Source organism: Microcaecilia unicolor, chromosome 5 (genome assembly GCF_901765095.1).
Source record: "Microcaecilia unicolor chromosome 5, aMicUni1.1, whole genome shotgun sequence".
NCBI lineage: Eukaryota > Metazoa > Chordata > Amphibia > Gymnophiona > Siphonopidae > Microcaecilia > Microcaecilia unicolor.
In genome coordinates, this window is record NC_044035.1 from 114,106,957 (window position 1) to 114,129,542 (window position 22,586).

Sequence of the window (22,586 nt, forward strand, 5' to 3'; positions counted from 1 at the left end):
TAAAAGGACCTCTGTATCAGTACTGAGTGTTTAGAATGTTTCCTATTTTATAACATGGTTTTCCAAGAAGATTGTAAGCGTGAAAAAAATACCCCTCATTTTACTTAGAAGAGGAAAACAAACAAGAAATGTTTATTTGCTACACTTGAGAGGCAAGAGAATGAATCAAGAGAAGGTAGATCTATTTCTTTGCTTTGACTGTGCCAAGGTGTTTGATTGAATAAATCATAGCAAACCGATAGAAATAATGGGGCCAATTTTCAAAGAGTTTATGTGCCTAAATTTAAGAGTTAGGCTCTTAACATATAGTAACATAGTAGATGACGGAAGAAAAAGACCTGCACGGTCCATCCAGTCTGCCCAACAAGATAAACTCATATGTGCTACTTTTTGTGTATACCCTACCTTGATTTGTACCTGTCCTCTTCAGGGCACAAACCGTAGAAGTCTGCCCAGCACTACCCCGCCTCCCAACCACCAACCCCACCTCCCACCACTGGCTCTGGCACAGACCGTATAAGTCTGCCCAGCATTATCCCCGCCTCCCAACCACCAGCCCCGGCACAGACTGTATAAGTCTGCCCAGCACTATCCCCGCCTCCCAACCACTGGCTCTGCCACCCAATCTCGGCTAAGCTCCTGAGGATCCATTCCTTCTGAACAGGCCTCCTTGAAAATTTACGATGTCTGAGTCCCTAAATTTATTTTCAGATTTTCACTAAACAAAACTAAGAGTTCAACATTGGTTTTCAGCACTAACCACCTAATTCTAGGCAAATGAGTGGTAGCCCAAATTTAGGAGCATAACTTTTAAGCTCCTAAACGTATGTGAATTTTCAGAATAAAACTTAGGCCCCTATGTTCTGATAACAATAGGGGCAAATTTCTACATCTAACTTGGGGGCATTTTTACTAAAGCTTAGCACACCAAGTGGCTCATAGGTATGAAATAGGAGGTGCAGCTTAGTGCACACTAACTCTAACCTCTAATAGTCATCATAAGGGTGATCAGCATATAAATCGGGCATCTGTAAATAGCCAAGATATTAATTTCTTCTTGAACTGTATGTAATTATCCTCTATCCAGACTTCTAAAAGGAGAGCATTCCAGAGATTTTGGCATTGTATCTAAAAAAAAAAAAATAATTCCCTACTCAGATTAATGTTCCACAGAGATGGAACCTTCAAAAATACCTCCTGTTATACGTTTTTCAACTCAGAATATGCCTTCGCAACATACCATTGAGTTAACCTTAATGACGAGTACCAGGTTAGGAATATTAGCCCCGTCAATGTAAATAGTAGCAGGTTCAAGCTCCTTTGGAGAGATTTTTACTTTTTAACCTAGTTCCCTGGTCCGTTTTCCTAGATTTTTTTATTTAAACTTCTGGCTCGCCTTTTTCTTTCTGGCAAGAAATATGACTCAGCAGGTTTCCAAGTATATAGTAGGCCCCACATAAGTTGTGTGCCAAGGCCCATGGACCAGATGATTCAGTTGGGAACATATGCTCGCTCACATACAGTGGGGGAAATAAGTATTTGATCCCTTGCTGATTTTGTAAGTTTGCCCACTGACAAAGACATGAGCAGCCCATAATTGAAGGGTAGGTTATTGGTAACAGTGAGAGATAGCACATCACAAATTAAATCCGGAAAATCACATTGTGGAAAGTATATGAATTTATTTGCATTCTGCAGAGGGAAATAAGTATTTGATCCCCCACCAACCAGTAAGAGATCTGGCCCCTACAGACCAGGTAGATGCTCCAAATCAACTCGTTACCTGCATGACAGACAGCTGTCGGCAATGGTCACCTGTATGAAAGACACCTGTCCACAGACTCAGTGAATCAGTCAGACTCTAACCTCTACAAAATGGCCAAGAGCAAGGAGCTGTCTAAGGATGTCAGGGACAAGATCATACACCTGCACAAGGCTGGAATGGGCTACAAAACCATCAGTAAGACGCTGGGCGAGAAGGAGACAACTGTTGGTGCCATAGTAAGAAAATGGAAGAAGTACAAAATGACTGTCAATCGACAAAGATCTGGGGCTCCACGCAAAATCTCACCTCGTGGGGTATCCTTGATCATGAGGAAGGTTAGAAATCAGCCTACAACTACAAGGGGGGAACTTGTCAATGATCTCAAGGCAGCTGGGACCACTGTCACCACGAAAACCATTGGTAACACATTACGACATAACGGATTGCAATCCTGCAGTGCCCGCAAGGTCCCCCTGCTCCGGAAGGCACATGTGACGGCCCATCTGAAGTTTGCCAGTGAACACCTGGATGATGCCGAGAGTGATTGGGAGAAGGCGCTGTGGTCAGATGAGACAAAAATTGAGCTCTTTGGCATGAACTCAACTCGCCGTGTTTGGAGGAAGAGAAATGCTGCCTATGACCCAAAGAACACCGTCCCCACTGTCAAGCATGGAGGTGGAAATGTTATGTTTTGGGGGTGTTTCTCTGCTAAGGGCACAGGACTACTTCACCGCATCAATGGGAGAATGGATGGGGCCATGTACCGTACAATTCTGAGTGACAACCTCCTTCCCTCCGCCAGGGCCTTAAAAATGGGTCGTGGCTGGGTCTTCCAGCACGACAATGACCCAAAACATACAGCCAAGGCAACAAAGGAGTGGCTCAGGAAGAAGCACATTAGGGTCATGGAGTGGCCTAGCCAGTCACCAGACCTTAATCCCATTGAAAACTTATGGAGGGAGCTGAAGCTGCGAGTTGCCAAGCGACAGCCCAGAACTCTTAATGATTTAGAGATGATCTGCAAAGAGGAGTGGACCAAAATTCCTCCTGACATGTGTGCAAACCTCATCATCAACTACAGAAGACGTCTGACCGCTGTGCTTGCCAACAAGGGTTTTGCCACCAAGTATTAGGTCTTGTTTGCCAGAGGGATTAAATACTTATTTCCCTCTGCAGAATGCAAATAAATTCATATACTTTCCACAATGTGATTTTCCGGATTTAATTTGTGATGTGCTATCTCTCACTGTTACCAATAACCTACCCTTCAATTATGGGCTGCTCATGTCTTTGTCAGTGGGCAAACTTACAAAATCAGCAAGGGATCAAATACTTATTTCCCCCACTGTATGTGTAACCTAGGACACCATGGGAGATGCAGAACCCTGGCAAAAGTATCTAGAGAGAAGGTAAATGTATTTTTCTGGTTATATATTCAGAGGCTGTGATGGCAAATTAGTTCTTTAGGTATTAGAGAGTATGATGATATAAAAAGAAGAAACAGAGTAGTTTGGTATAATGATATTAAAATAATGGGTAAGATCTAGAAACGCAGTTTGCTAAGTAGAGAAAAAACTGATACCATAATTAACAATGACTGGCATCTTCAATCCAATTATAATGATGATTTACCCCCTCATTCTATAATCTCACACGCAAATTAATGTCTTGGGTACACATTTGCATGTATAGGTTATAACAAAATAGCAGTTAGGTGTGCAAGTTAATTGCCTAAATAGGTGCAAATTAAACTAGCAACGAATTATCAGTGATTTGAGTTGTCAGTTGTACATGTATCTGCACTTAGCACTATTCTGTAATATTAGCACCCGAATTTTAGAGCACATAACTGCAAGAGGGACGTGGTGTGTTAGGGATGTGCCAAACACATAGTTTTTAGAATACTGTCACTTAAGCATGTAACTGCCACATTTAGGCATGAGCATTTATGCCTGCCATAGAGCTAGTGTAAGTGCAGACTTAGGCTATATTCTGTAATGGCAGTTAAGCCTTTAATAGCTGTTATCAAATTTCTGTTTAGTGCACACACCTTTTGGTCCCTAAAACTTTAGGCGACCTGTACAGAAATCAGTAACTGCTAAACCATGTGCTAGTCCTGGTAATATACATTGTTTGAATATTATGAGGGCAATTTTAAAAGTGGTTATTCAGATAAATCACAATTTAGCCGAGTAATCTGACTCATTGGAAAACAGCTATTTCTAGCAAGGTTGCAAAACAGCATTTCCAGGGACTTTTGTAGGTTGGGGGAAGAAAACAGTGCTCTCATGTCATTTCAAGAAGTATGCACACTATGTTCTCATGCCCACACAAACAACAGATGCAAGGTACCAGCCTGCTTTCAATGCACATAATTTTAATGCTAGCTAATGTTCTAAATAGAAAGTCTGTGTTGAAATGGCATACATACTTCCTTATTATCTCCAGACCATTCCCAATGAATGAGGTATATACCCTCCTACCAGCTGATGGGGAGACTTTAAAAAAAAAAAAAAAAAAAAGGAAAAACAGCCACTAGCTCTGCTCAGATTGGTATTGGATCTGTTAACCCGAGTTGGGGCACTCCATTTCTGAAGATGGGCCTCAGGGGTGTACATGCTGGTCTCTGGGTTCCTCCCCCCTCCATACCTCCTTTGAGAGTCTTGCCGTGGCCCCTTTCCTCTCCTGCTTACTGAGAAGGGATCCTTGAGTACTTTTCTTAGGGTGTGGGAAACAACTCTTGCCTATTAAAAAAAAAAAAAAAAAGAAAGACAACAGAATATATAAATAGGAGAGCCTAGGGGAGCTTGAGTCTCACCCTATTTGCTCTGGAGTAAGAGATTGAGAGAGTCGGCACTGTCGGCAGAGAGTAGCCTGGCTGGGCTCCTCAGTCTGGATGTCAGTTCCCTAATGGCAGCTCTCGCTGACAAACCACACCACTTCAGTTCCTGCGCAACTCAGCGCCAAGTGTTCTTGGTTTCTGGGCTTTGCCTCATATGCTCAGTCGGATTTGGCAGATGTGACAGTGAAGGGAGCTGGCAGCGATGCTTCAGAGAGTCAGCTCAATACAGCTGAGTCCCTTCAGAGTACATCGAAATCCCGTGGGAACCTCCACCATATTGGGACAGAGTAAGGGAGCAGCAGCCTACTCCCTGGAACCTTTGGTTCTCTCCAAATATGGTGCAGGGGGAGTCATCCTCCTTCTCTCCAGAGTTTGTACTGCCCTGGATCTACTATTACTACTACTATTTAGCATTTCTATAGCGCTACAAGGCGTACGCAGCGCTGCACAAACATAGAAGAAAGACAGTCCCTGCTCAAAGAGCTTACAATCTAATAGACAAGAAATAAAGTAAGCAAAACAAATCAATTCAATTAATCCCCCTGAGGATCTCGGTGATCCATCGGTGCCTAAGAAACAGTGTCTCTTTCTGAGACAGGAGGCAAAGAATTTGAATTCCCTAGCCTCCCTCCCTCTTTTGGAAGAAGATGTGGATAGGTCTCCAGAGGACAGTTCAGACATCCCCCTTGGCGAGGTCCCTTCTGTGGTCTGTATTTTCAGGAGACCCGAGCTGCCATGTTTAATTTCTCATGTACTGCAAACCCTTAGCTTAGAGGATCATAAGCCTCAGGCAGTTAGGAAGGGTGATCCTTTGTTGAAGGGCATCCAACAACCAACCAAAATTTTTCCCCTTCAATGAGGCTTTCAAGGAGATGGTGGAGGCTGAATGGCAATTCCCCAGATGCTGCCCTCAGGATTGGTCGGGTCATAGTGAGATTTTTTTTAGCTTCCTTTACTGGAGCTGGAGAGATTTTGATTGCCTAAAGTGGATTGTCACCAAGCAGACAACTATTCCAGTACAAGGTGGTATGGCTCTTAAGGTCCATCCGGATTACTACCTGGAAGTGCTCTTGAAGAGGTCCTTCAGGGTTTCCACCTTGGCCTCTCAGGTGGTCATTTGTGGAGGTTATGCTGTCAAGGTCTGTTTTCGCTGGGTGGAGCACCTTTCTGATTATCAAGGGGAGAGTTCAGACTTTTTTGTTTGCTTTACAAAGTATCCGTGGGTCTTCTTTGAGTTCTCCATGCTTTGTGGATTCTCTGTTGAGAGTTCAGACATAGTCATTAACCTGGAAATGGGCACTGCCTTCTTGGCAGATGCCTTCCATGATTTAGTTTCTGCCTTGGCTAAGAATTTGGCACTAGCAATGTATGAAAGGTGTTTTCTTTGACTCAGAAATTGTTCCACTGACTTGGCCTCTAAGGTTGGTCTTAGTCAGTTGTCTTTTCGAGGCAAGCTGCTGTTTGTTGAGGATTTGCAGAAGCTAATGTAGTAAGATTCTTTTCTAGCATAAGGAAAGCCACATTTAGCACAGTTTTTTTACTCCCTTTGTAGCAATGAATGTTTACTCTAGCTCTGTAGCAAAAAATCATTTGAGGTGCAGCACTTTAGCCAAAATCTCTGGTGGCCCTCATGGGTCCCCTGAAACCCCTAACACACCCTTTAACCCCCTGACCCCACAATAAATGTTCTCGATGCCACAGGTGAGCCTCTGCCCCCTCCCCCCATTCCACAATAAGTTTCCTTAGTGGTCCAGGTAGGCATCTGGTTTCCCAACCCCCTCCCTAAAGAAGATCTCCCTAGTGGCCAAAGTGAGCCCTTTGATAACACCCCCCAATGTCCACCAATCTCTAAGCTGAGAGGGACAGATGACCACTCACTCCTGCCATCTTCCAAAATTACAGAGAGAATGTCTTATTTGGCAGGCTCGCTAGGAGTCAGGCGCCACCATTTTTCAAGATAGTGGCAGGACACGGTGAACACCATTAGATGCCTCCCCAGATAAGGTAAGTATTATATGGATACTCTTTGGTTGAGGGCTTTCCTGTACTGGGTGCCCTAAAGCCGATAGCCCTGAGGAGGAGATTGAGGGGGCCCCAACACATCAGTGGACCACCAGAGAATTTTTGAAGATGGGGAGTGGGGGGGGGGCAGGAAGGGGGGGGGGCAGGAAGTCAATCCTGCATTTTTTTTAAAACGTGTCTCTTCCTGCCAGTGCTTTGACCAATCCCTACTTATGCACTGATATGATGCAGCAAACCATTTTATCTTACTACAGTGATGTGCACAGCATTTGTTTCTGTCAGCACACATTTTTTTGCTTGACATTAGTTTACTGTATCAGGAGTAAAATGTTTTGCTAGCATGCACATTAGAATGCTGTGCATTGAAAATTGTGCATGGCGTATTGCATCAAGCCCTGTTCTATATATTATTGTCCTAGACTGATTCTAGACAAACGTGCATAAGATTTCCAAATATTTATTAAAGAACTCTGAGGCGTTATGTACATGTTTAAAGAGAAAGGAAGAAACACATACGATGGAAATATGAGTAGTAGAGTAGGTGTACATGTAATTCATCTATCCAGCCTACTAAGGGTTTACTATAGATAGACACTGCGCTGAGAAAGTGAAAAAGGTTTTAAGTATTTTGTAGCCTCAAATAACAAAAGAGCTGAGAAATCCAGTCTTCTAGTCATCATCTTCATAATAATGTTTTGCCGTACTCTGGAAGTAAAAATATTGACATCTACCAGACTGCTTGTTCCAGCTTTCCGATCTCCTGCAGTTTATTTTTATAACAACCTTATCGATGGGCCTAGTGCCCTGCTCTGCAGGTTTAGCTTAGTTGAGTCAATTTGTTACCACAGCTTCAAGTAGTTGCTCCAGAACAAGCAAGACATCCTAATATAGCTGTAAACATATTTACTCAAACACGGTATTGATTTTACTTGGACAGGGAGAAGTAAGTGCTTAGCATGGTATCAGAAAGGATACATTTAACAGCAGTTTTTCTTTCTTCTCTGTTGATTATGTGAAATAGTAAAGGAACTCAGAAGAGGATAATTAGAATTGCCAAAAATTTAGCCTCCAAATCAGATAATCTCTTGAGAATTAAGCAGTTTAATTAGTCATTTTGAGAGGGGGGTTTTTTTTCTGCCAGCTTAGTAAAAAAAAAAAAAGCTTTTAAATGGATTTTCAGCTAGAACTAGATTTTAGCTTGCAGCTTCCTAAATGTAAATCATTGTACCCTCAGTTTCTCCCTGTTTGTTAATAATAGTGCAGCAACCATAGAAAATCAACTGTATTCAGAATATGCCTTTCTGGTTGAAGAAATTGCATGTTGAATCTTGTGAGATCTTTTATTGTACGTAAAATATATGTTTAGAAATATAAAATATTTTAAATCATATGTAATTTTTTTTACAAAATGGTAGAAAATAATTAGTAATATGCAACTTTCTTTACTGTAGCTCTCTAGAATCTTCTCTACAAAGAGAAAATGGTGTCCATTTTATTCAGCCAGCAGCAGTCAGTGGTTTGCTGACCACCGCCAGCTTTATTCCCGGATATTCAATTCCAGGCATTGAATATCTGGGCATACACACACAGATAAAACATAACCAGTTAAGAGTGAAGCGCATAAAGATAAGACTTTGTATTATGCGGTCCTATTTATGTGTTATCCTAGCCGGTTAAATGCTCATTCCACCCCCGGAATATCCACAAAAGTAGCCGGTTTCGGCTTAGACGCTAACTGGGTATTTCAGCAGCACTATCTGGTTAGCCCCAGGTAAACGATTTAAACGGCCAGGAGCCATTTCTGGCCTGTTAAATCACTTTGAATATTAACTCCTTTAGGGATAGTGTTGTTATTTCACAGATTAAAATCTTAGGGCTCTGTTTAAGGTACGCTAGTGTTTTTAGCACATGCACAAAATTAGCGCGGGCTAACTGTGTAGACCCCATAGGAATATTGTGGGCATCTACACAGTTAGCACGCGCTAATGGTTAGCGTGCACTAAAAGCACTAACATGCCTCTAGCGCGGTTTAGTAAACAGGGCCCTTAGTTTGGGGGAGTGCAATTTTCAAGTCATTGAAAAGGGCTTTCTCACCCAAATTGTTGATGGAAATCATGCATAATTCTACCTACACATTACAGCACAACTAGACCTAAGTCTGCATGCTTTAATATCATCAAGTCATGTTTGACCGAGTTGAATGCGGAAGATAAACCAATTTGAACCAAAAGTCCTTTATCCCCTGTATCTGTGACCTGCTGAGCGAAAAGGTTCCAAAAGTGGGATTGCAAATAACAGAGAAAAAGGCTATGAAAGTTTGGAGGGGTAACGTTCATTTTTGAAAGTTTCATGTACTGTAGTCAGTAGAATGGCTCGCTACAACTTCTTCCACAACTTTCATGTTTTACAGACTAAAAACTGCAGGTATCTAAAGTGGGGTATGTGATTTCTGGGGGTTTTATTGATAAATGTTTCTCAACTTACAAGACATAATTAGTCCATACTTGACGCTAAAATTTTGCAGGATTATTTAGTTGATATTCCTTTATCTGGTGGTATAAATAAGTCCCATTACCCCACTTTTGGTACCTTTTCACTCAGTGGGTCACATCTGTAGTCTTTCTGTCTAAAAGCACCACTAAATTGAGTCCCCAAATTGGGAATGAACCAACCAATCAAATTTCTCTAAATGGTTCTTCAGTTGCTTTGTTATTACTACGAGTGCATTTTTGTCTAGCACAAAGGTGCCGGTACTCAAATGCCGGGCCACCCTTCAGGGGTGGGGTGATAACTGAGGGACTCACCTCACAATAGCCAGGCCCCCTGCAACCAGTCACAGAATCTATGCCAAGGCAGAATTGGTGTGTAGAGCCTGAGCTCTTTCATTAAAACTTGAGGACCATGGGTCAATTTTAGCAGACGATGAAAAAGGTGCTGGTACTCAGTACTCCCAAGTACCCCCTCAAAAAAAGCCCTGATTACTACTAACATTATTTTTCATAGCACAGTCATTAAGGTCCCCTTTCTCAGCTTTTAACAGTGGTCATAGTAAAATCTATTGTAAAGAATTTGTATAAAGATCCTGTTTTAAAACTGTTCATCCAACCTATCAACTGTTCCATAATGATCTCAGGGTATTAAATATAAATGTGGCAAGCATGGATCCGATAAACAAATTCTCTATACAAATTTTTCCCAGATCTCTGCAGATAGGTTTTTCTTGACCAATTTTAAAAAAAAAGCAAGCATATGTATGCTTTCACTTCTGAAATTTTGTGTGTGAAAATAGGAGAGGGGGAAACCCACACAGAAGGTGGTGGTGCACTTGATCCCTACGCAAATCAATCAGAGCAAAGAAGAAGTAGGGGGAGTTGGCTGTTTCCCAAACAACGAAGGAGATGTATAGGTGGTTAAAAGTCTTACTAAACATCAAAAATGATGACACAGCAGCTGTGTTTCAGTGCCTAAGTGCCTGCTTCAGGAGTCTTATGATGTAATGCTGATTGTAATAGAAGGTACAAAAATAGTGTCTCTAATTTATGTACACAAGTGGGCTATCAACGTAACCCAGGATCAAAGGAAAAAGCCTTCATGGACTGCCAAAGCGGTCTCGGTGAAGTATCATAGTAAAATCTGCCGTAAAGAATTTGTATAAAGATCCTGTTTTAAAACTGTTTATCCAATCTATCAACTTTTCCATAATGATCTCGGGGCATTATTAAGTATAAATGTGCCAAGCATAGATCCGATAAACAACTTCTCTTCACAAAGTTTTCCCAAATCTCTGCAGATAACTTTTTCTCGAACAGTTTTCAAAGAAAAAGCATATGTATACTTTCACTTCTGAAATTTTGTGTGTGAAAATACCCACAGATTTTGTAGCTGTCTGCACAGTTTTGAAAATTGTCCTATGGACCATGCACAATTTCAGTACAAGTTCTAAATAATAAAACATTGGGATTGTGATGGCGTGCTTTTAAAGTGTACAAAAAATTATGTGTGTGTATATATATATATATATATATATATATATATATAGTAACATAGTAGATGATGGCAGAAAAAGACCTGCACGGTCCATCCAGTCTGCCCAACAAGATAACTCATATTTGCTACTTTTTGTGTATACCCTACTTTGATTTGTACCTGTGCTCTTCAGGTATAAGTCTGCCCAGCACTATCCCCGCCTCCCAACCACCAGTCCCGCTGCCCACCACCGGCTCTGGCACAGACCGTATAAGTCTGCCCAGCACTATCCCCGCCTCCCAACCACCAGCCCCGCCTCCCAATCTTGACTAAGCTCCTGAGGATCCATTCCTTCGGCACAGGATTCCTTTATGCTTATCCCACGCATGTTTGAATTCCGTTACCGTTTTCATTTCCACCACCTCCTGCGGGAGGGCATTCCAAGCATCCACTACTCTCTCCGTGAAAAAATACTTCCTGACATTTTTCTTGAGTCTGCCAGGAAGTATTTTTTCATGGAGAGAGTAGTGGATGCTTGGAATGCCCTCCCGCAGGAGATGGTGGAAATGAAAACGGTAACGGAATTCAAACATGCGTGGGATAAGCATAAAGGAATCCTGTGCCGAGGAATAAATGTGTATATATATATATATATATATATATATATATATATATGTATGTATATGTATTTTGTTGCTGTATGACTTTGTGTTCATTAAACAAAGTAATGGAGACAGCTCAGTAGAAGTGCTGTGCACTGGCACCCATAGGTCCTGCATTTGATTCTCAGGTTACATCTTCAGTGCCCTAGGCTGACTGAGGCTGGGGGTGCTGCATTCACAGCTTCAGAAGGGGGAAGAGTGTCCCAGTCATCCTGCAGCAGTGACACCTGGTGGTCAAATACAGGGTCCATAACTGAAGTGTTCTGGAAGGTTCCTTGATATATCACCCTGACCAAGGACTGCCACTGCAATGACAGGGCTAAAGTGAGCTGGGAGGATTTATCAAATCGGCGGAAATTCCTGGATGGTTACAAATAATGCCAGATTCAAGCACAGGTTTTGATTGATCAGAGTTGAAAGGAAAATGAATGAATTTCTTGGTCTGAAAAAAAATTAATGGAGAAAAGAATTTTTAATACACTTGCACTGAAATCCCATATGAGTTATGCCAACTAAATAAATATGTCTACAATTCTATTATTTGATTATTATAATAGCAACAGATAGCAGACTACAAAATAATAGCTAGTTTGCACTAGTAAGAAATATTGAGTGTTGAGGTTTACATACCAGGTTTATTTGAAATCAGATGCTAAATTCCACCCCTCATTCAAGCATCAGCATTTTATAATAAGCAGCCATTATCTCAATAGCTTCAAGCAGGGTTCCTGGCACTGTAGTTCTTGGCTGTCAGCTTCACCATCTGCCACAATATAAAGAAAACTCGCAAAATGTCTAAATGCGCTGATACAATTATTGTGCTATAGAATCCTGAGATGCCAGTATTTTTCACAGCACTTTCTGCTGGCCAGTATCTAACATCGGTGTTATTTGCTACCTGTCCATTAATTTGCTATTGAAATGTTCTTGCATGACAGAATAACTCAAAGACAATGGAAGCACAACAGCATGGACATAAATGTTTAATTCATCTTCTTTTTCAGTAATTTTTGCATCCAGTTTTTCAGCTTGCAATTGTTGACCTGCATTACTAATATGGTAATATGAACTGCTTGAATGATACCAGGTGCTTAGCAGCCAGTTAGACATCAGCTGTTGAGAACTCCTCCACAATGTTTCTCAGCCCAGAAGTGGAGCATGTCTCTCTTCCAGTTGGTTACATACTCTCTGCCAGCATCTCCATTTTCTAGCAGCAAATTAAACCATTCAATGGAGGTTGCATGCAGCACATGTCATATATTAAATCCTATAGTAGCAGAACTGTGATATTGAGATGTATGGTTTCAGATCACATCAGCTTTCCAACTCCTGCTTTTTAAATTGAGTTGCTTTGCCAGGTCTTGTCTATACATTGTACCCATTAATTACTGACCCCAGGAGCAAAGCTGAAAGAATGTTTTCCCTTAACTTTTGACAGACCTGGGTATGTTTGTGTGTCTTGGAATGCTAGCAAGGGTTGTGCTATATGGATGATGGCAGTGTATATACATTTTTGTCTGTGGAAGAATGTAAGTTTGTGCATATTGGAAGGGAGTGGTCTGATGGGTGTTGGGAATGTGGTATAGGATTGAGGGTAGGAGATGGCAGTTCAGGCAGTACATTCTTCCTCCACCCCTTGTTTTCCACCTTTCTCCCCCTCGCCATTATTTTGCATTTTCCCCCTCTTTCCATTTTATCCTTCGCCTAAAGACAAACTACTTCCCTTCTCCTCCAAACTTTTTGATGCTGTTGAATTTCTGGTTTTGGCTGTGGAGCGGACTGGGACTTTTGGGCCCTCTGCTGCATGGGATGAGAATTTCTGAAGGATTTTCTTTTAGCTCTAATATGTTCCTTCACCTCACTTTTTAACCATGCCAAGTGTCATTTGACCTTCCTTCCTCCTTTTTTAATACATGGAATATATCTGGTTTGGGCTTCCAGGATAGTATTTTTGAATAGCATCAACACCTGATGTCAATTTTGGGCCTTTGTGGTTTCTCCTGTAAGTTTTTGTTTTTTAACCATTCTCTTCATTTTATCATAATTTCCTCTTTGAAGGTTAAGGTTCCTCCATCTCTCACAGGTTCCAGTATCATTTCCTCTCTGCACCCCCCCCCCCCCAATCTGGACTCCACTTTCTCTTCATAACCCCTTCCCCAAATGGTCCTTTAAATTTGTGGGTCACTGGCAATGGCAGAGCTCCAAGACAAAATGCCTCTGGCCACCCTATGGAGCCTTCCCTCTACAGCTCCCCTCCTCCTTCTCTGGAAACAGGAAATTGTATCAAAGGGATGGCAGGGAAGGTTCCATGGACCTGTTGGAGACAGCCTGTCTTGAATGCTGCCACTTCCAGGGCCCTAAGCAAGTTTAAAGGTCCACACAAGAGGGTAAGGGTGGAGCAATGATTTCAGGACTACAGGGCAAAGAGGAAATGATGCTGGTGCCTACAAGGAATGGAGGAAGAGTGAGAAAGATATTGGACCTGTGGGAGGAGGGTGGAAGAACAGGAGAGAGGAACACTTGCTGGATTCCGGGGGAAGGGGCAGGAAGAAGGGAAGAGAGAGAAATTCCAGATCATGAGAGCAAAGGTGAAGGCAGGAAGCCAGTGCTTGAAAAGAGAGCAGTTTGGTGTCTGAGCTGGAGCAGGGGCACAAGTGCGTGTGTCAGATACCTAATGTGTGTGACTTTGCATGTTTGTGTCAGTGATTCTGAGGAGTAAACTCCCTGTTACCATTCCTTCCCCTCAAATTGTGAGAGACCCTGGTCCTAAATAAGAAAATTTAATGAAGTCCACCATCTTCCTTATTAAACTATATTTATATCCCACAGTAGCCATAAAGTTCAAAATGGTTCACAAAATTAAAAACATTGCGATAAGTTTAAACAACAACTGGACAAAATCCAGCATCATTACTTTCCTTGTGAGGGAATGAGGTTTGAGAGTCCACAGAATCTTATGACTTGGCCCAGTGCTCTTCAATATTTTTCATGCTTTCTCTTGTACTGCTTTTCCAGACTCTAGATATGCAGAGAATATATGCCTTCTATATTATTTGGATCCCCAACTTTCTTTTCCTAGCGCATTACTCTCCTCAAAACTTGACACTGTTGCTATCTTGTTTATTGAAAATGAGCTGATACGCCACTTTTCTAAAACTGAAGCTATGATTTTCCCCTCCTGTGCCACTGGTGATAAGGTTAGCTTGAGAACAGAAGATGACATGACGTCAAAAAGCTGAAGCCAAATAGGTTAGCCTCCCCTTCCCTCTTCCCCTTGTAGCTGTCATCCCTGTATACCAAAAACAAATCAAACCTATGAGCTGCTGCATCCACTTTGTTCTTTATTGTTGGTAGTATTTTTCTTTAATCTCGCATATTTTCAAACATACTGGCTTGTGCAGCATACAGATGTGCACAGAGGATTTAGTAATTAGTTCTAAATCATAATTATCATATCATTTGGAGGGGCTAGTTATAGGGACTTCCTATATTCGTACAGAGATGTTTTCACCTAGTAAAGGGCCACAAAAACAGACCTGTTATGAGAATCAGGTGCTCAAAAATCAGTTACTATTCATAAGTACAAAGCTTTTTTTTTAAACATTAATTAGGCTGAAACCTGAGAGCATTTAATATCCTTTTTTTTCCTGTACATATATCAAAAGAAAAAGATAGTGTGTGGGAACTTGCTCCTTTTGGTTTGTGGAATACAGTGATATATTATAAAAATGCACTTTTTTAATTATTACTACTATTTCACAGAGAGGTATTGAATAATGAGGGAACAGCTTCCTTCATGCAGAAGTTCTATCCAGAGTCAGTCTAAATGTGCCAACATTGTCCAGTTCAGCACACTATTAGCGGCCAAGTTCATACAAAGTTAATTCTGTTCAGTAGAAAAAAAATGTTGGCTGCCTGCTATGTGACTATTCCATCGCTGTTTTAGTATTGCTACCAAGTATTATATATTATGGGCATTTGCTTTAAACTTTGATTGGATAAATGTTTTAAAACGGACCTTATATGCAGATGGTATTGCTTTTTAAACCCAAAGGCGAATCCTAAGGGTGGTTGAATAATTAGATATAAACTGTGTTGTTTCTGAGTTTTTGTTTTGGATTGAGTTGGGTCCTACTAATCTGTACATCTGCTGTCTAGAATTTTGAAAGATGGAAATGAGAAAATAAAAAAATAAGTTTTGTATGTACGCTGTAGAAGTAGATGTTTACTTTTGCAGTGTGTTTGTGTATGGATGCCTGTGTGAATGTGATAATGATATGATTTCTGAACATGCGGCATCATTACAGGTCAGACTTTTAATATTTATGCCAATCTCAACTTTGCAAAATGTTTCAGACATATCCATCTACTTGGTCCCATGATGTTACTGAATTCTATTATTCTATCTAACTGTATTTTCAAATGTAAGCCACATTGAACCCGAGTTTGCTTGGGATAATGTAGGATATAAATGTCAATAAAAATAAAATCCTTTATCCTCCACCTCTTAAGGCACTGCCTATCCAGCTAGCTGGTTTGGTCCAGTGAATACTAACTCAAAATAACCTGTTCCTTAGCTGGGCTCTAGTATTACCATATTGAAAATATGACCATACTATGCCTTTGTGGTTATGTTCCACTAATAAGTTAAATGATTAACTGGCTTTCCTTAAAGGATTATGGGGCTCATTTTAAAAGCACTTAGACTTAAAAAGTTCCACTGGTTACTATGTAACTTTGTAAGTCTAATTGCATTGAAAATACACTTGTATATAACCTTTGGATGCATGACTAGGAATACATTATTCAATATCACAATCCCTCATATACAGCCACAAAACAACCTTTTAGGGTGGATAGTGTTCACAATGAGCTCCTTTTATTATCGACCAGATAGAAGCAGGGGCGTATCTGTAATGGGGCCACGGGGGCCAGGGCCCCCGTAGATTGGGCCTGGACCCCCCTACCGACAGCCCTCGCAACCCCCCTCCCACCGCCAACCTGCCGTCACCTACCTTTGCTGGCAGGACGTCAGAGTCAGACTCAGAAAGAAGAAAACAAACGAATGAAGGACGATGGCTTCGGCTGGCGGGGGTTGGGGTCCCCCCGCCAGCACAGGTAAGCGACAGCGGGCGGGGGGTCGAGAGGGTCGGCGGGCGGGCGACAGTTGTTGGAGGTGGTTCTGGTGGCGGGGGTTCTGGTGGCGGCAGCGGCAGCGCCGCCGGGGGGAGGGGCCTAAAATGTGCCCCCTCGGCTCTGGACCCCCCTACCGGTGAAGTCCAGATACGCCCCTGGATAGAAGAGGTAAGAGTTTTCAGTTTTAGCACTGTATAAGTCAGCACAAGAACAAAATATAAGAAAACCAATGGATTGCATTGGGGATTTATAGCCCATTTAGTTATATTTAAACAAATGAGAGATCTGCATTAAATAAAATATTTAATTTTATTATTTTGACTTATCACTTGTCCCTGAAACATGCTCAAAACAGAATAATCCATTTGTGTGTATCTAAAATGTAAACTTCTACAAAACAGATGAGGTGAAGATGTGATTCTAGTTTCTCCAATGAAAGGAGAGTTTAATTTTACTTTCATTTACTTACAGTATATTCCATCTTTATAACACCAGCAAGCTCATTTTCAAAGCACTTAGCCTCCCAAAGTGCTTTGAAAATATGCCTCCAGGCTTCCCAAAGCAGATGGATGAACCTATCAGGAAACAGGATATCCTCACTTAAATTTGCAGTATTTTATAGGACAGTGTAGACAAATGAGCACAAAATACAGAGCTTATTACTGATGTTTCTACCAGCTACAATAATTGTTTAAGATGTTTTAGTGATATTCAATTTTATTTCATGCTATATATCTAGATATGGGATGCTTTCAAATAAATGTTTTGAAAAAGCTATCAAATAAGTAAAAAAAAAAAAAAAACAACCTTTTATCCTCTACCTTTTAAAATGTTGCCTATCCAACTGGAACAGCTGTACACTTTTTACAGATGGACTATGCATAGGCAGACCATTACTTCTAATAATCTTATGCAATTGTTTTAGCTGAATTAAGATGCTGGCAAGCTCTGCCTACTGGATTCAGCCCACACAGTGGTCTAGATAGGCTCATTCCATCTCCTGTCTCAATCTAACCTCCTTGGGTGATATAGAGGCATATTTTCAAAGCACTTTGGGAGGCTAAGTTCCATAGGTTTCTATGGAACTTTGGGAGGCTAAGTGCTTTGAAAATAAGCCTCATAGTGCCCTCACTTTCTATGAAAGGAACTTTCTGTACCTTTATCTAGACTCCATATAGGTTCTACGAGTAACAGTGGCGTACCAAGGTGGGAGCGGTCCGCCCCGGGTGCACACCGCTGGGGGGTGCCGCGGCGCACGCCTGTCAGCTGAGTTTGCTAACTTCGCTGCAGCTCCCTCTGCCCCGGAACAGGTTACTTCCTGTCCCGGCCGGGGCAGAGGGAGCTGCAGCGAAGTTAGCAAACTCAGCTGACAGGCGCGTGCCGCGGCAACCCCCCCCTCATTTCGCTGGGGGGGGCCCGCGCTGCATCCGGGGGGCGCATTGGCGATCCGCCCCGGGTGTCATGCAGGCTAGGATCGCCACTGACGAGTAATCCTTGATAAAGATCTCGTTCCATCTTCACATTTCAAAAGTAGTTTCTAATTTGTTTTCCTATTCTGGACCTCTCATCTCTTTGAATTTTACACTTAGCCTCTACCATTACCAAGCTTGATTATTGTAATCCCCTTCTGGTTGAGCTCCCAAATACACACACAGACTTCAATTAGTACAGAACACAACCATTAAACTTCTCTATAGTTTCAAAATATATTATCATTTTACCCCCCTTATTTTAACTGAGCATTGGTTTGGTTCCCTGTAACTTACAGAATACCTATGTTATCGGGTTCAGTCTCTAGTTTCTCCATCTTGCGTATTTGTTCCTCTCAACAACAACAAAAAAAAGGAAAAGAAAGAAAGATATTGCCTGTTGCATAACCTTTTATCATGTCTATCGTGATATTGTCTGGAACTTGTGTCATTGTCTCTGCTCCCTCTCTCTAGAACTCCTTCTTCCTTTACTTAGAGCCATCAATCCACAAATGTAAAGCATCACTTTAAAGCATATTTTTCCATGGCATTTCATACCTATCTACAAAACTGCCAGCCTCCGACCTTTAGGTTTTATCTTGCTTCATCTAGGCTTGCCATTTATTCGCAGAATGAGAATTTTTATCCTCCGATTTCCCGACCTCTTTTTCCCCTTGACATACTATATAATCCCCCTTTATTATTGTTATGATTTAATCATTATAAATCGAATTATGTGTTAGTGGGTCCTATGGCAAATAGCACACATTATTGACATCAACATGTGCTGTTATTAAATTATCTACTGAATGTTGTTCATAAGTAAGTCTGGGAGACTGGGAGGCTAAATGGCACATGACGTTTAATGTGAGCAAGTGCAAGGTGATGCATGTGGGAAATAACCCAAATTATAGCTACGTCATGCAAGGTTCCACGTTAGGAGTTATGGACCAAGAAAGGGATCTGGGTGTCGTCGTCGATAATACACTGAAACGTGCTCTGTGTGCTGCTGCGGCTAGGAAAGCTAATAGAATGTTGGGTATTATTAGGAAAGGTATGGAAAACAGGTGTGAGGATGTTATAATGCCGTTGTATCGCTCTATGGTGCGACCGCACCTTGAGTATTGTGTTCAATTCTGGTCGCCTCATCTCAAGAAAGATATAGTAGAATTGGAAAAGGTGCAGCGAAGGACAACTAAAACGATAGCGGGGATAGGACGACTTCCCTATGAAGAAAGACTAAGGAGGCTAGGGCTTTTCAGTTTGGAGAAGAGAAGGCTGAGGGGAGACATGATAGAGGCATATAAAATAATGAGTGGAGTGGAACAGCTGGGTGTGAAGCGTCTGTTCACGCTTTCCAAAAATATTAGGACTAGGGCGCATGCGATGAAACTACAGTGTAGTAAATTTAAAACAAACCAGAGAAACTTTTTCTTCACCCAACGCATAATTAAACAATGGAATTCGTTGCCAGAGAACGTGGTGAAGACGGATAGCTTGGCAGAGTTTTAAAAGGGGTTAGATGGTTTCCTAAAGGACAAGTCCATAAACCACTACTAAATGGACTTGGGAAAAATCCACAATTCCAGGAATAACATGTGTAGAATGTTTCTACGCTTGGGAAGCTTGCCAGGTGCCCTTGGCCTTGATTGGCCGCTATCGTGGACAGGATGCTGGGCTCAATGGACCTTTGGTCTTTTCCCAGTGTGGCGTTACTTATGTCTAGAGGGCAATTTTCAAACCATTTCTGAGTGTAACCAAGGGTTAACCACAGAAATGGGTTGTTTGAAAATTGCTCACCCTTTGTGCTTGTAAAAAACATATATGATGTTGTACAACACATGTACTTCTGCCTGCATTTAGTAGAGTCCTTCCCAGAGACAGAGTTAGGGCAGGGATTTAAACAATGCACATACATTTATGTTTTCAAATGTTAATTTTTCTTTCAGTAATTTTTAAAGAATTGGGGGAGGGTGTGCGAGGGAGGCTCCTTTGGGCTACCTCCTTAATCAGAACTAATCACTCCTAGGATATAGCACTGTGATCATTTCCCTATTTCCAACATATTCCCCCTTTCTTATCTAGCCCAACTATTAAAGAGACAACACTTGGCCTGATGTAAGAGGCTCTCCAGAAATCTTGGCGCTTGAATTCTGAGTTTGACCAGAAGGCTTTGGGGGGTTTTTCATTGCTTCTGATGGGGTTTCTATTTTCAATTATTGAACTCACCAGTAAACTTACAGCTAGGACTAATGTACTAGTGCTTAGTGCACTAACATGGTAAACACTCCATATTTGGGTCTCATTTTATAAAATGGAACCTAGTTGCTGATAATGTGTATTAAATGCATTAGCCTACATTAGTAGCTTAGATGTGCATTTGTTATATCTTTATCTAGTTTAAAACAATAGAAATTAAAGAAATCATGGGGCTGATGAGGGAAATTTACTTGTGAAGTGTGAACAGGGTCACACATTAAGGGATGTCATTAGTCTGTTAGCTTACTGATGAGGAAAATAAGAAACCTTGTCAGGTTGTCATTGGTTCAAGGAAAATTGCAGATTTAAACCAAAGTGTAAATTTAAATTTATAGAACATTGCTTTCTGTTTCTGATTGCAGGGTTTCTATCACAGCTAGTTTATGATCGACCCCTGAAAGAGTGCATTCGCGCTGGACATTATGCAGCTCATGTGGTTATTCGCCGTTCTGGTTGCACATTCCCAGACAAACCAGACTTCAAATAACAGAAACTCAAATGGATCAGGCATCATAATGCTGTGTTGATGGGATCGCTGCCTGAATTTTCCCCTTTTCCCTAACTACCCTTTTCTTTCCTTTACCTGCATCAAGGCTTTTGTACTTCAATTCATTTATTCAATGAACTAAAAACTTCTATAGGCTGGTTTTTATTTAATAATACCTCACTAGTCATCATTTATATGAGTTGCAGTGAAGGATGAAGACTTCCAGACACTGTTCACCAGCCTGTAAAAATGCTGCTTTTATGCGGTTCTTTATAACAGAACCTCAAGGAAGTGGCAGTTAATTGTTTTTAAATTTCTGTAGAGACCTATAGTTAGTCTGACATGTGAGTTCTTGTGTATCCTTCAAACCAGTTGCTGTCATAGAAGCGATTAAATGTACTTTAATATGTACATTCTGCTTTCCTCTCCTACTGTAAGCACTATACATATATACCCATTATATTGTATACTTGTTCTATGGATATATTTAATTTTTATGAATATACAATGAAAATGAGGTACAGAAATATTTATGCAGGATTTTTCTGCCAAGATATGCCAAACAATCTTAAACGCACAGTTTTAAACATATAATGTACTTTGGATAATTGGAAATTTTTCATGTTATGTTTTTATTACAGTGTTAGAGAAATTCTGTAGCATTTGCATTCATTACTTTACTATGTAATTTGATACTGACAAATAAAAACAAGTTCTCTTGCAGGAAATTGTTGCACCATAAAGTTTAAAAATACAATTTAGATTGGTCTTTTAGCATTTGTCAGTTGTTGGTCACATTTTACCTAGTCTTGAAGTTTGACAAATTATGTATAAGAGAGTGTTTTGATGAGTGTATAAAGTGACAATAAAACATTGTCCATGAAAGCATCACATTTCATTTTGGAATGCTCCTAAGTAACAAGATAAATACATTCTAGTGTCCTTAAACATGCAACAGTGGCATATTTTTAAATGGAAGATGAGTTTTTCACATGACACATGTTGCCACTCGGGGTTCTCATTGCTATCCAAGTTATTTAATTTTCTTCATCTACTCCAGTATCATAGCAAGTGGTAAACTTTGTTAATGGTACCAAAATAATAAAATTGTATTATTGCAAATACTCAAATGTACGTTGGTGTTTCATTTTCAAAACAAAAACAAACAGCACTAGGTAGAGGTTGCTTCTGGTAACCTTTATTTCAGATAAAGACATTTTATTCTTGGGTCCTCTTGAGCAAGAAAACTAAAATATTCACCTTCACTTTGCACTACATTTGATTTTATTCTTGAGTCCTCTTGATCAAGAAAACTAAAATATTCACCTTCACTTTGCACTACATTTGAGTTAAACGTACTACTCCTTTGGCTCTCACTTCATGGAATAGGAGTTGTTGAGAGTAACTTAACATTTATGTACACACTAAAAGGCATATTTTGAAAGCACTTAGCCTTCCAAAGTTCCATAGAAACCTATGGAACTTTGGAAGGCTAAGTGCTTTGAAAATGAGCCCCTAAGGGGTCCTTTTACTAAGCTTCGGTAAAAAGGGCCCTGTGCTAGCGGCGGCCATTTTTTACTGTAGCAGGTAAAACACGCTGAAAAAGGCCATGCGCCAAGATTGCTCTTACTGCATGGCCATGCGAGGAGGAGCACTTACAGCCACCCATTGAGGTGTCAGTAAGGGTTCTTGTGCTAACCTGGCAGTGACTGGGTAGCGTCTGGCACTAAAAATACAGGCCAATTTTCCCTACCACAGGAAATGGTGCATTCTGGGGCTGGAACTACTGCCGAGGCCAGCTCCAGATTAGTGTGCGGTAAGCCAGTGTTGGTATTAATGCCACTTTGTAAAAGGACCCCTAAGGTAACCACCTTCCACATATACAATAACTTGATTGAGTTCCTTAAACTAACAGTCCATGTTGCAGGCAAATGTTATGTGTCTGAAAATAGAGGGGAAAGTGCCAATCTGTAGCACT

At 41.0% G+C, this 22,586-nt stretch overlaps 1 protein-coding gene across 5 annotated transcripts in view; it reads left to right on the forward strand.

Moving 5' to 3' along the window:
• ADK (adenosine kinase) overlaps nt 1-21,719 on the forward strand; it is a 656,244-nt gene extending 634,525 nt beyond the window's left edge. For 4 of the 5 annotated variants that reach the window (XM_030203211.1, XM_030203212.1, XM_030203210.1 and 1 more), the window contains one exon: nt 20,484-20,608. In XM_030203211.1, coding sequence (XP_030059071.1) covers nt 20,484-20,608 — 125 coding nt within the window. Of the gene's footprint in view, nt 1-20,483 lie in introns of all 5 variants that reach the window. The other variant, XM_030203209.1, reaches the window with a different exon arrangement.
• The last annotated feature ends 867 nt before the right edge of the window (nt 21,720-22,586 follow it).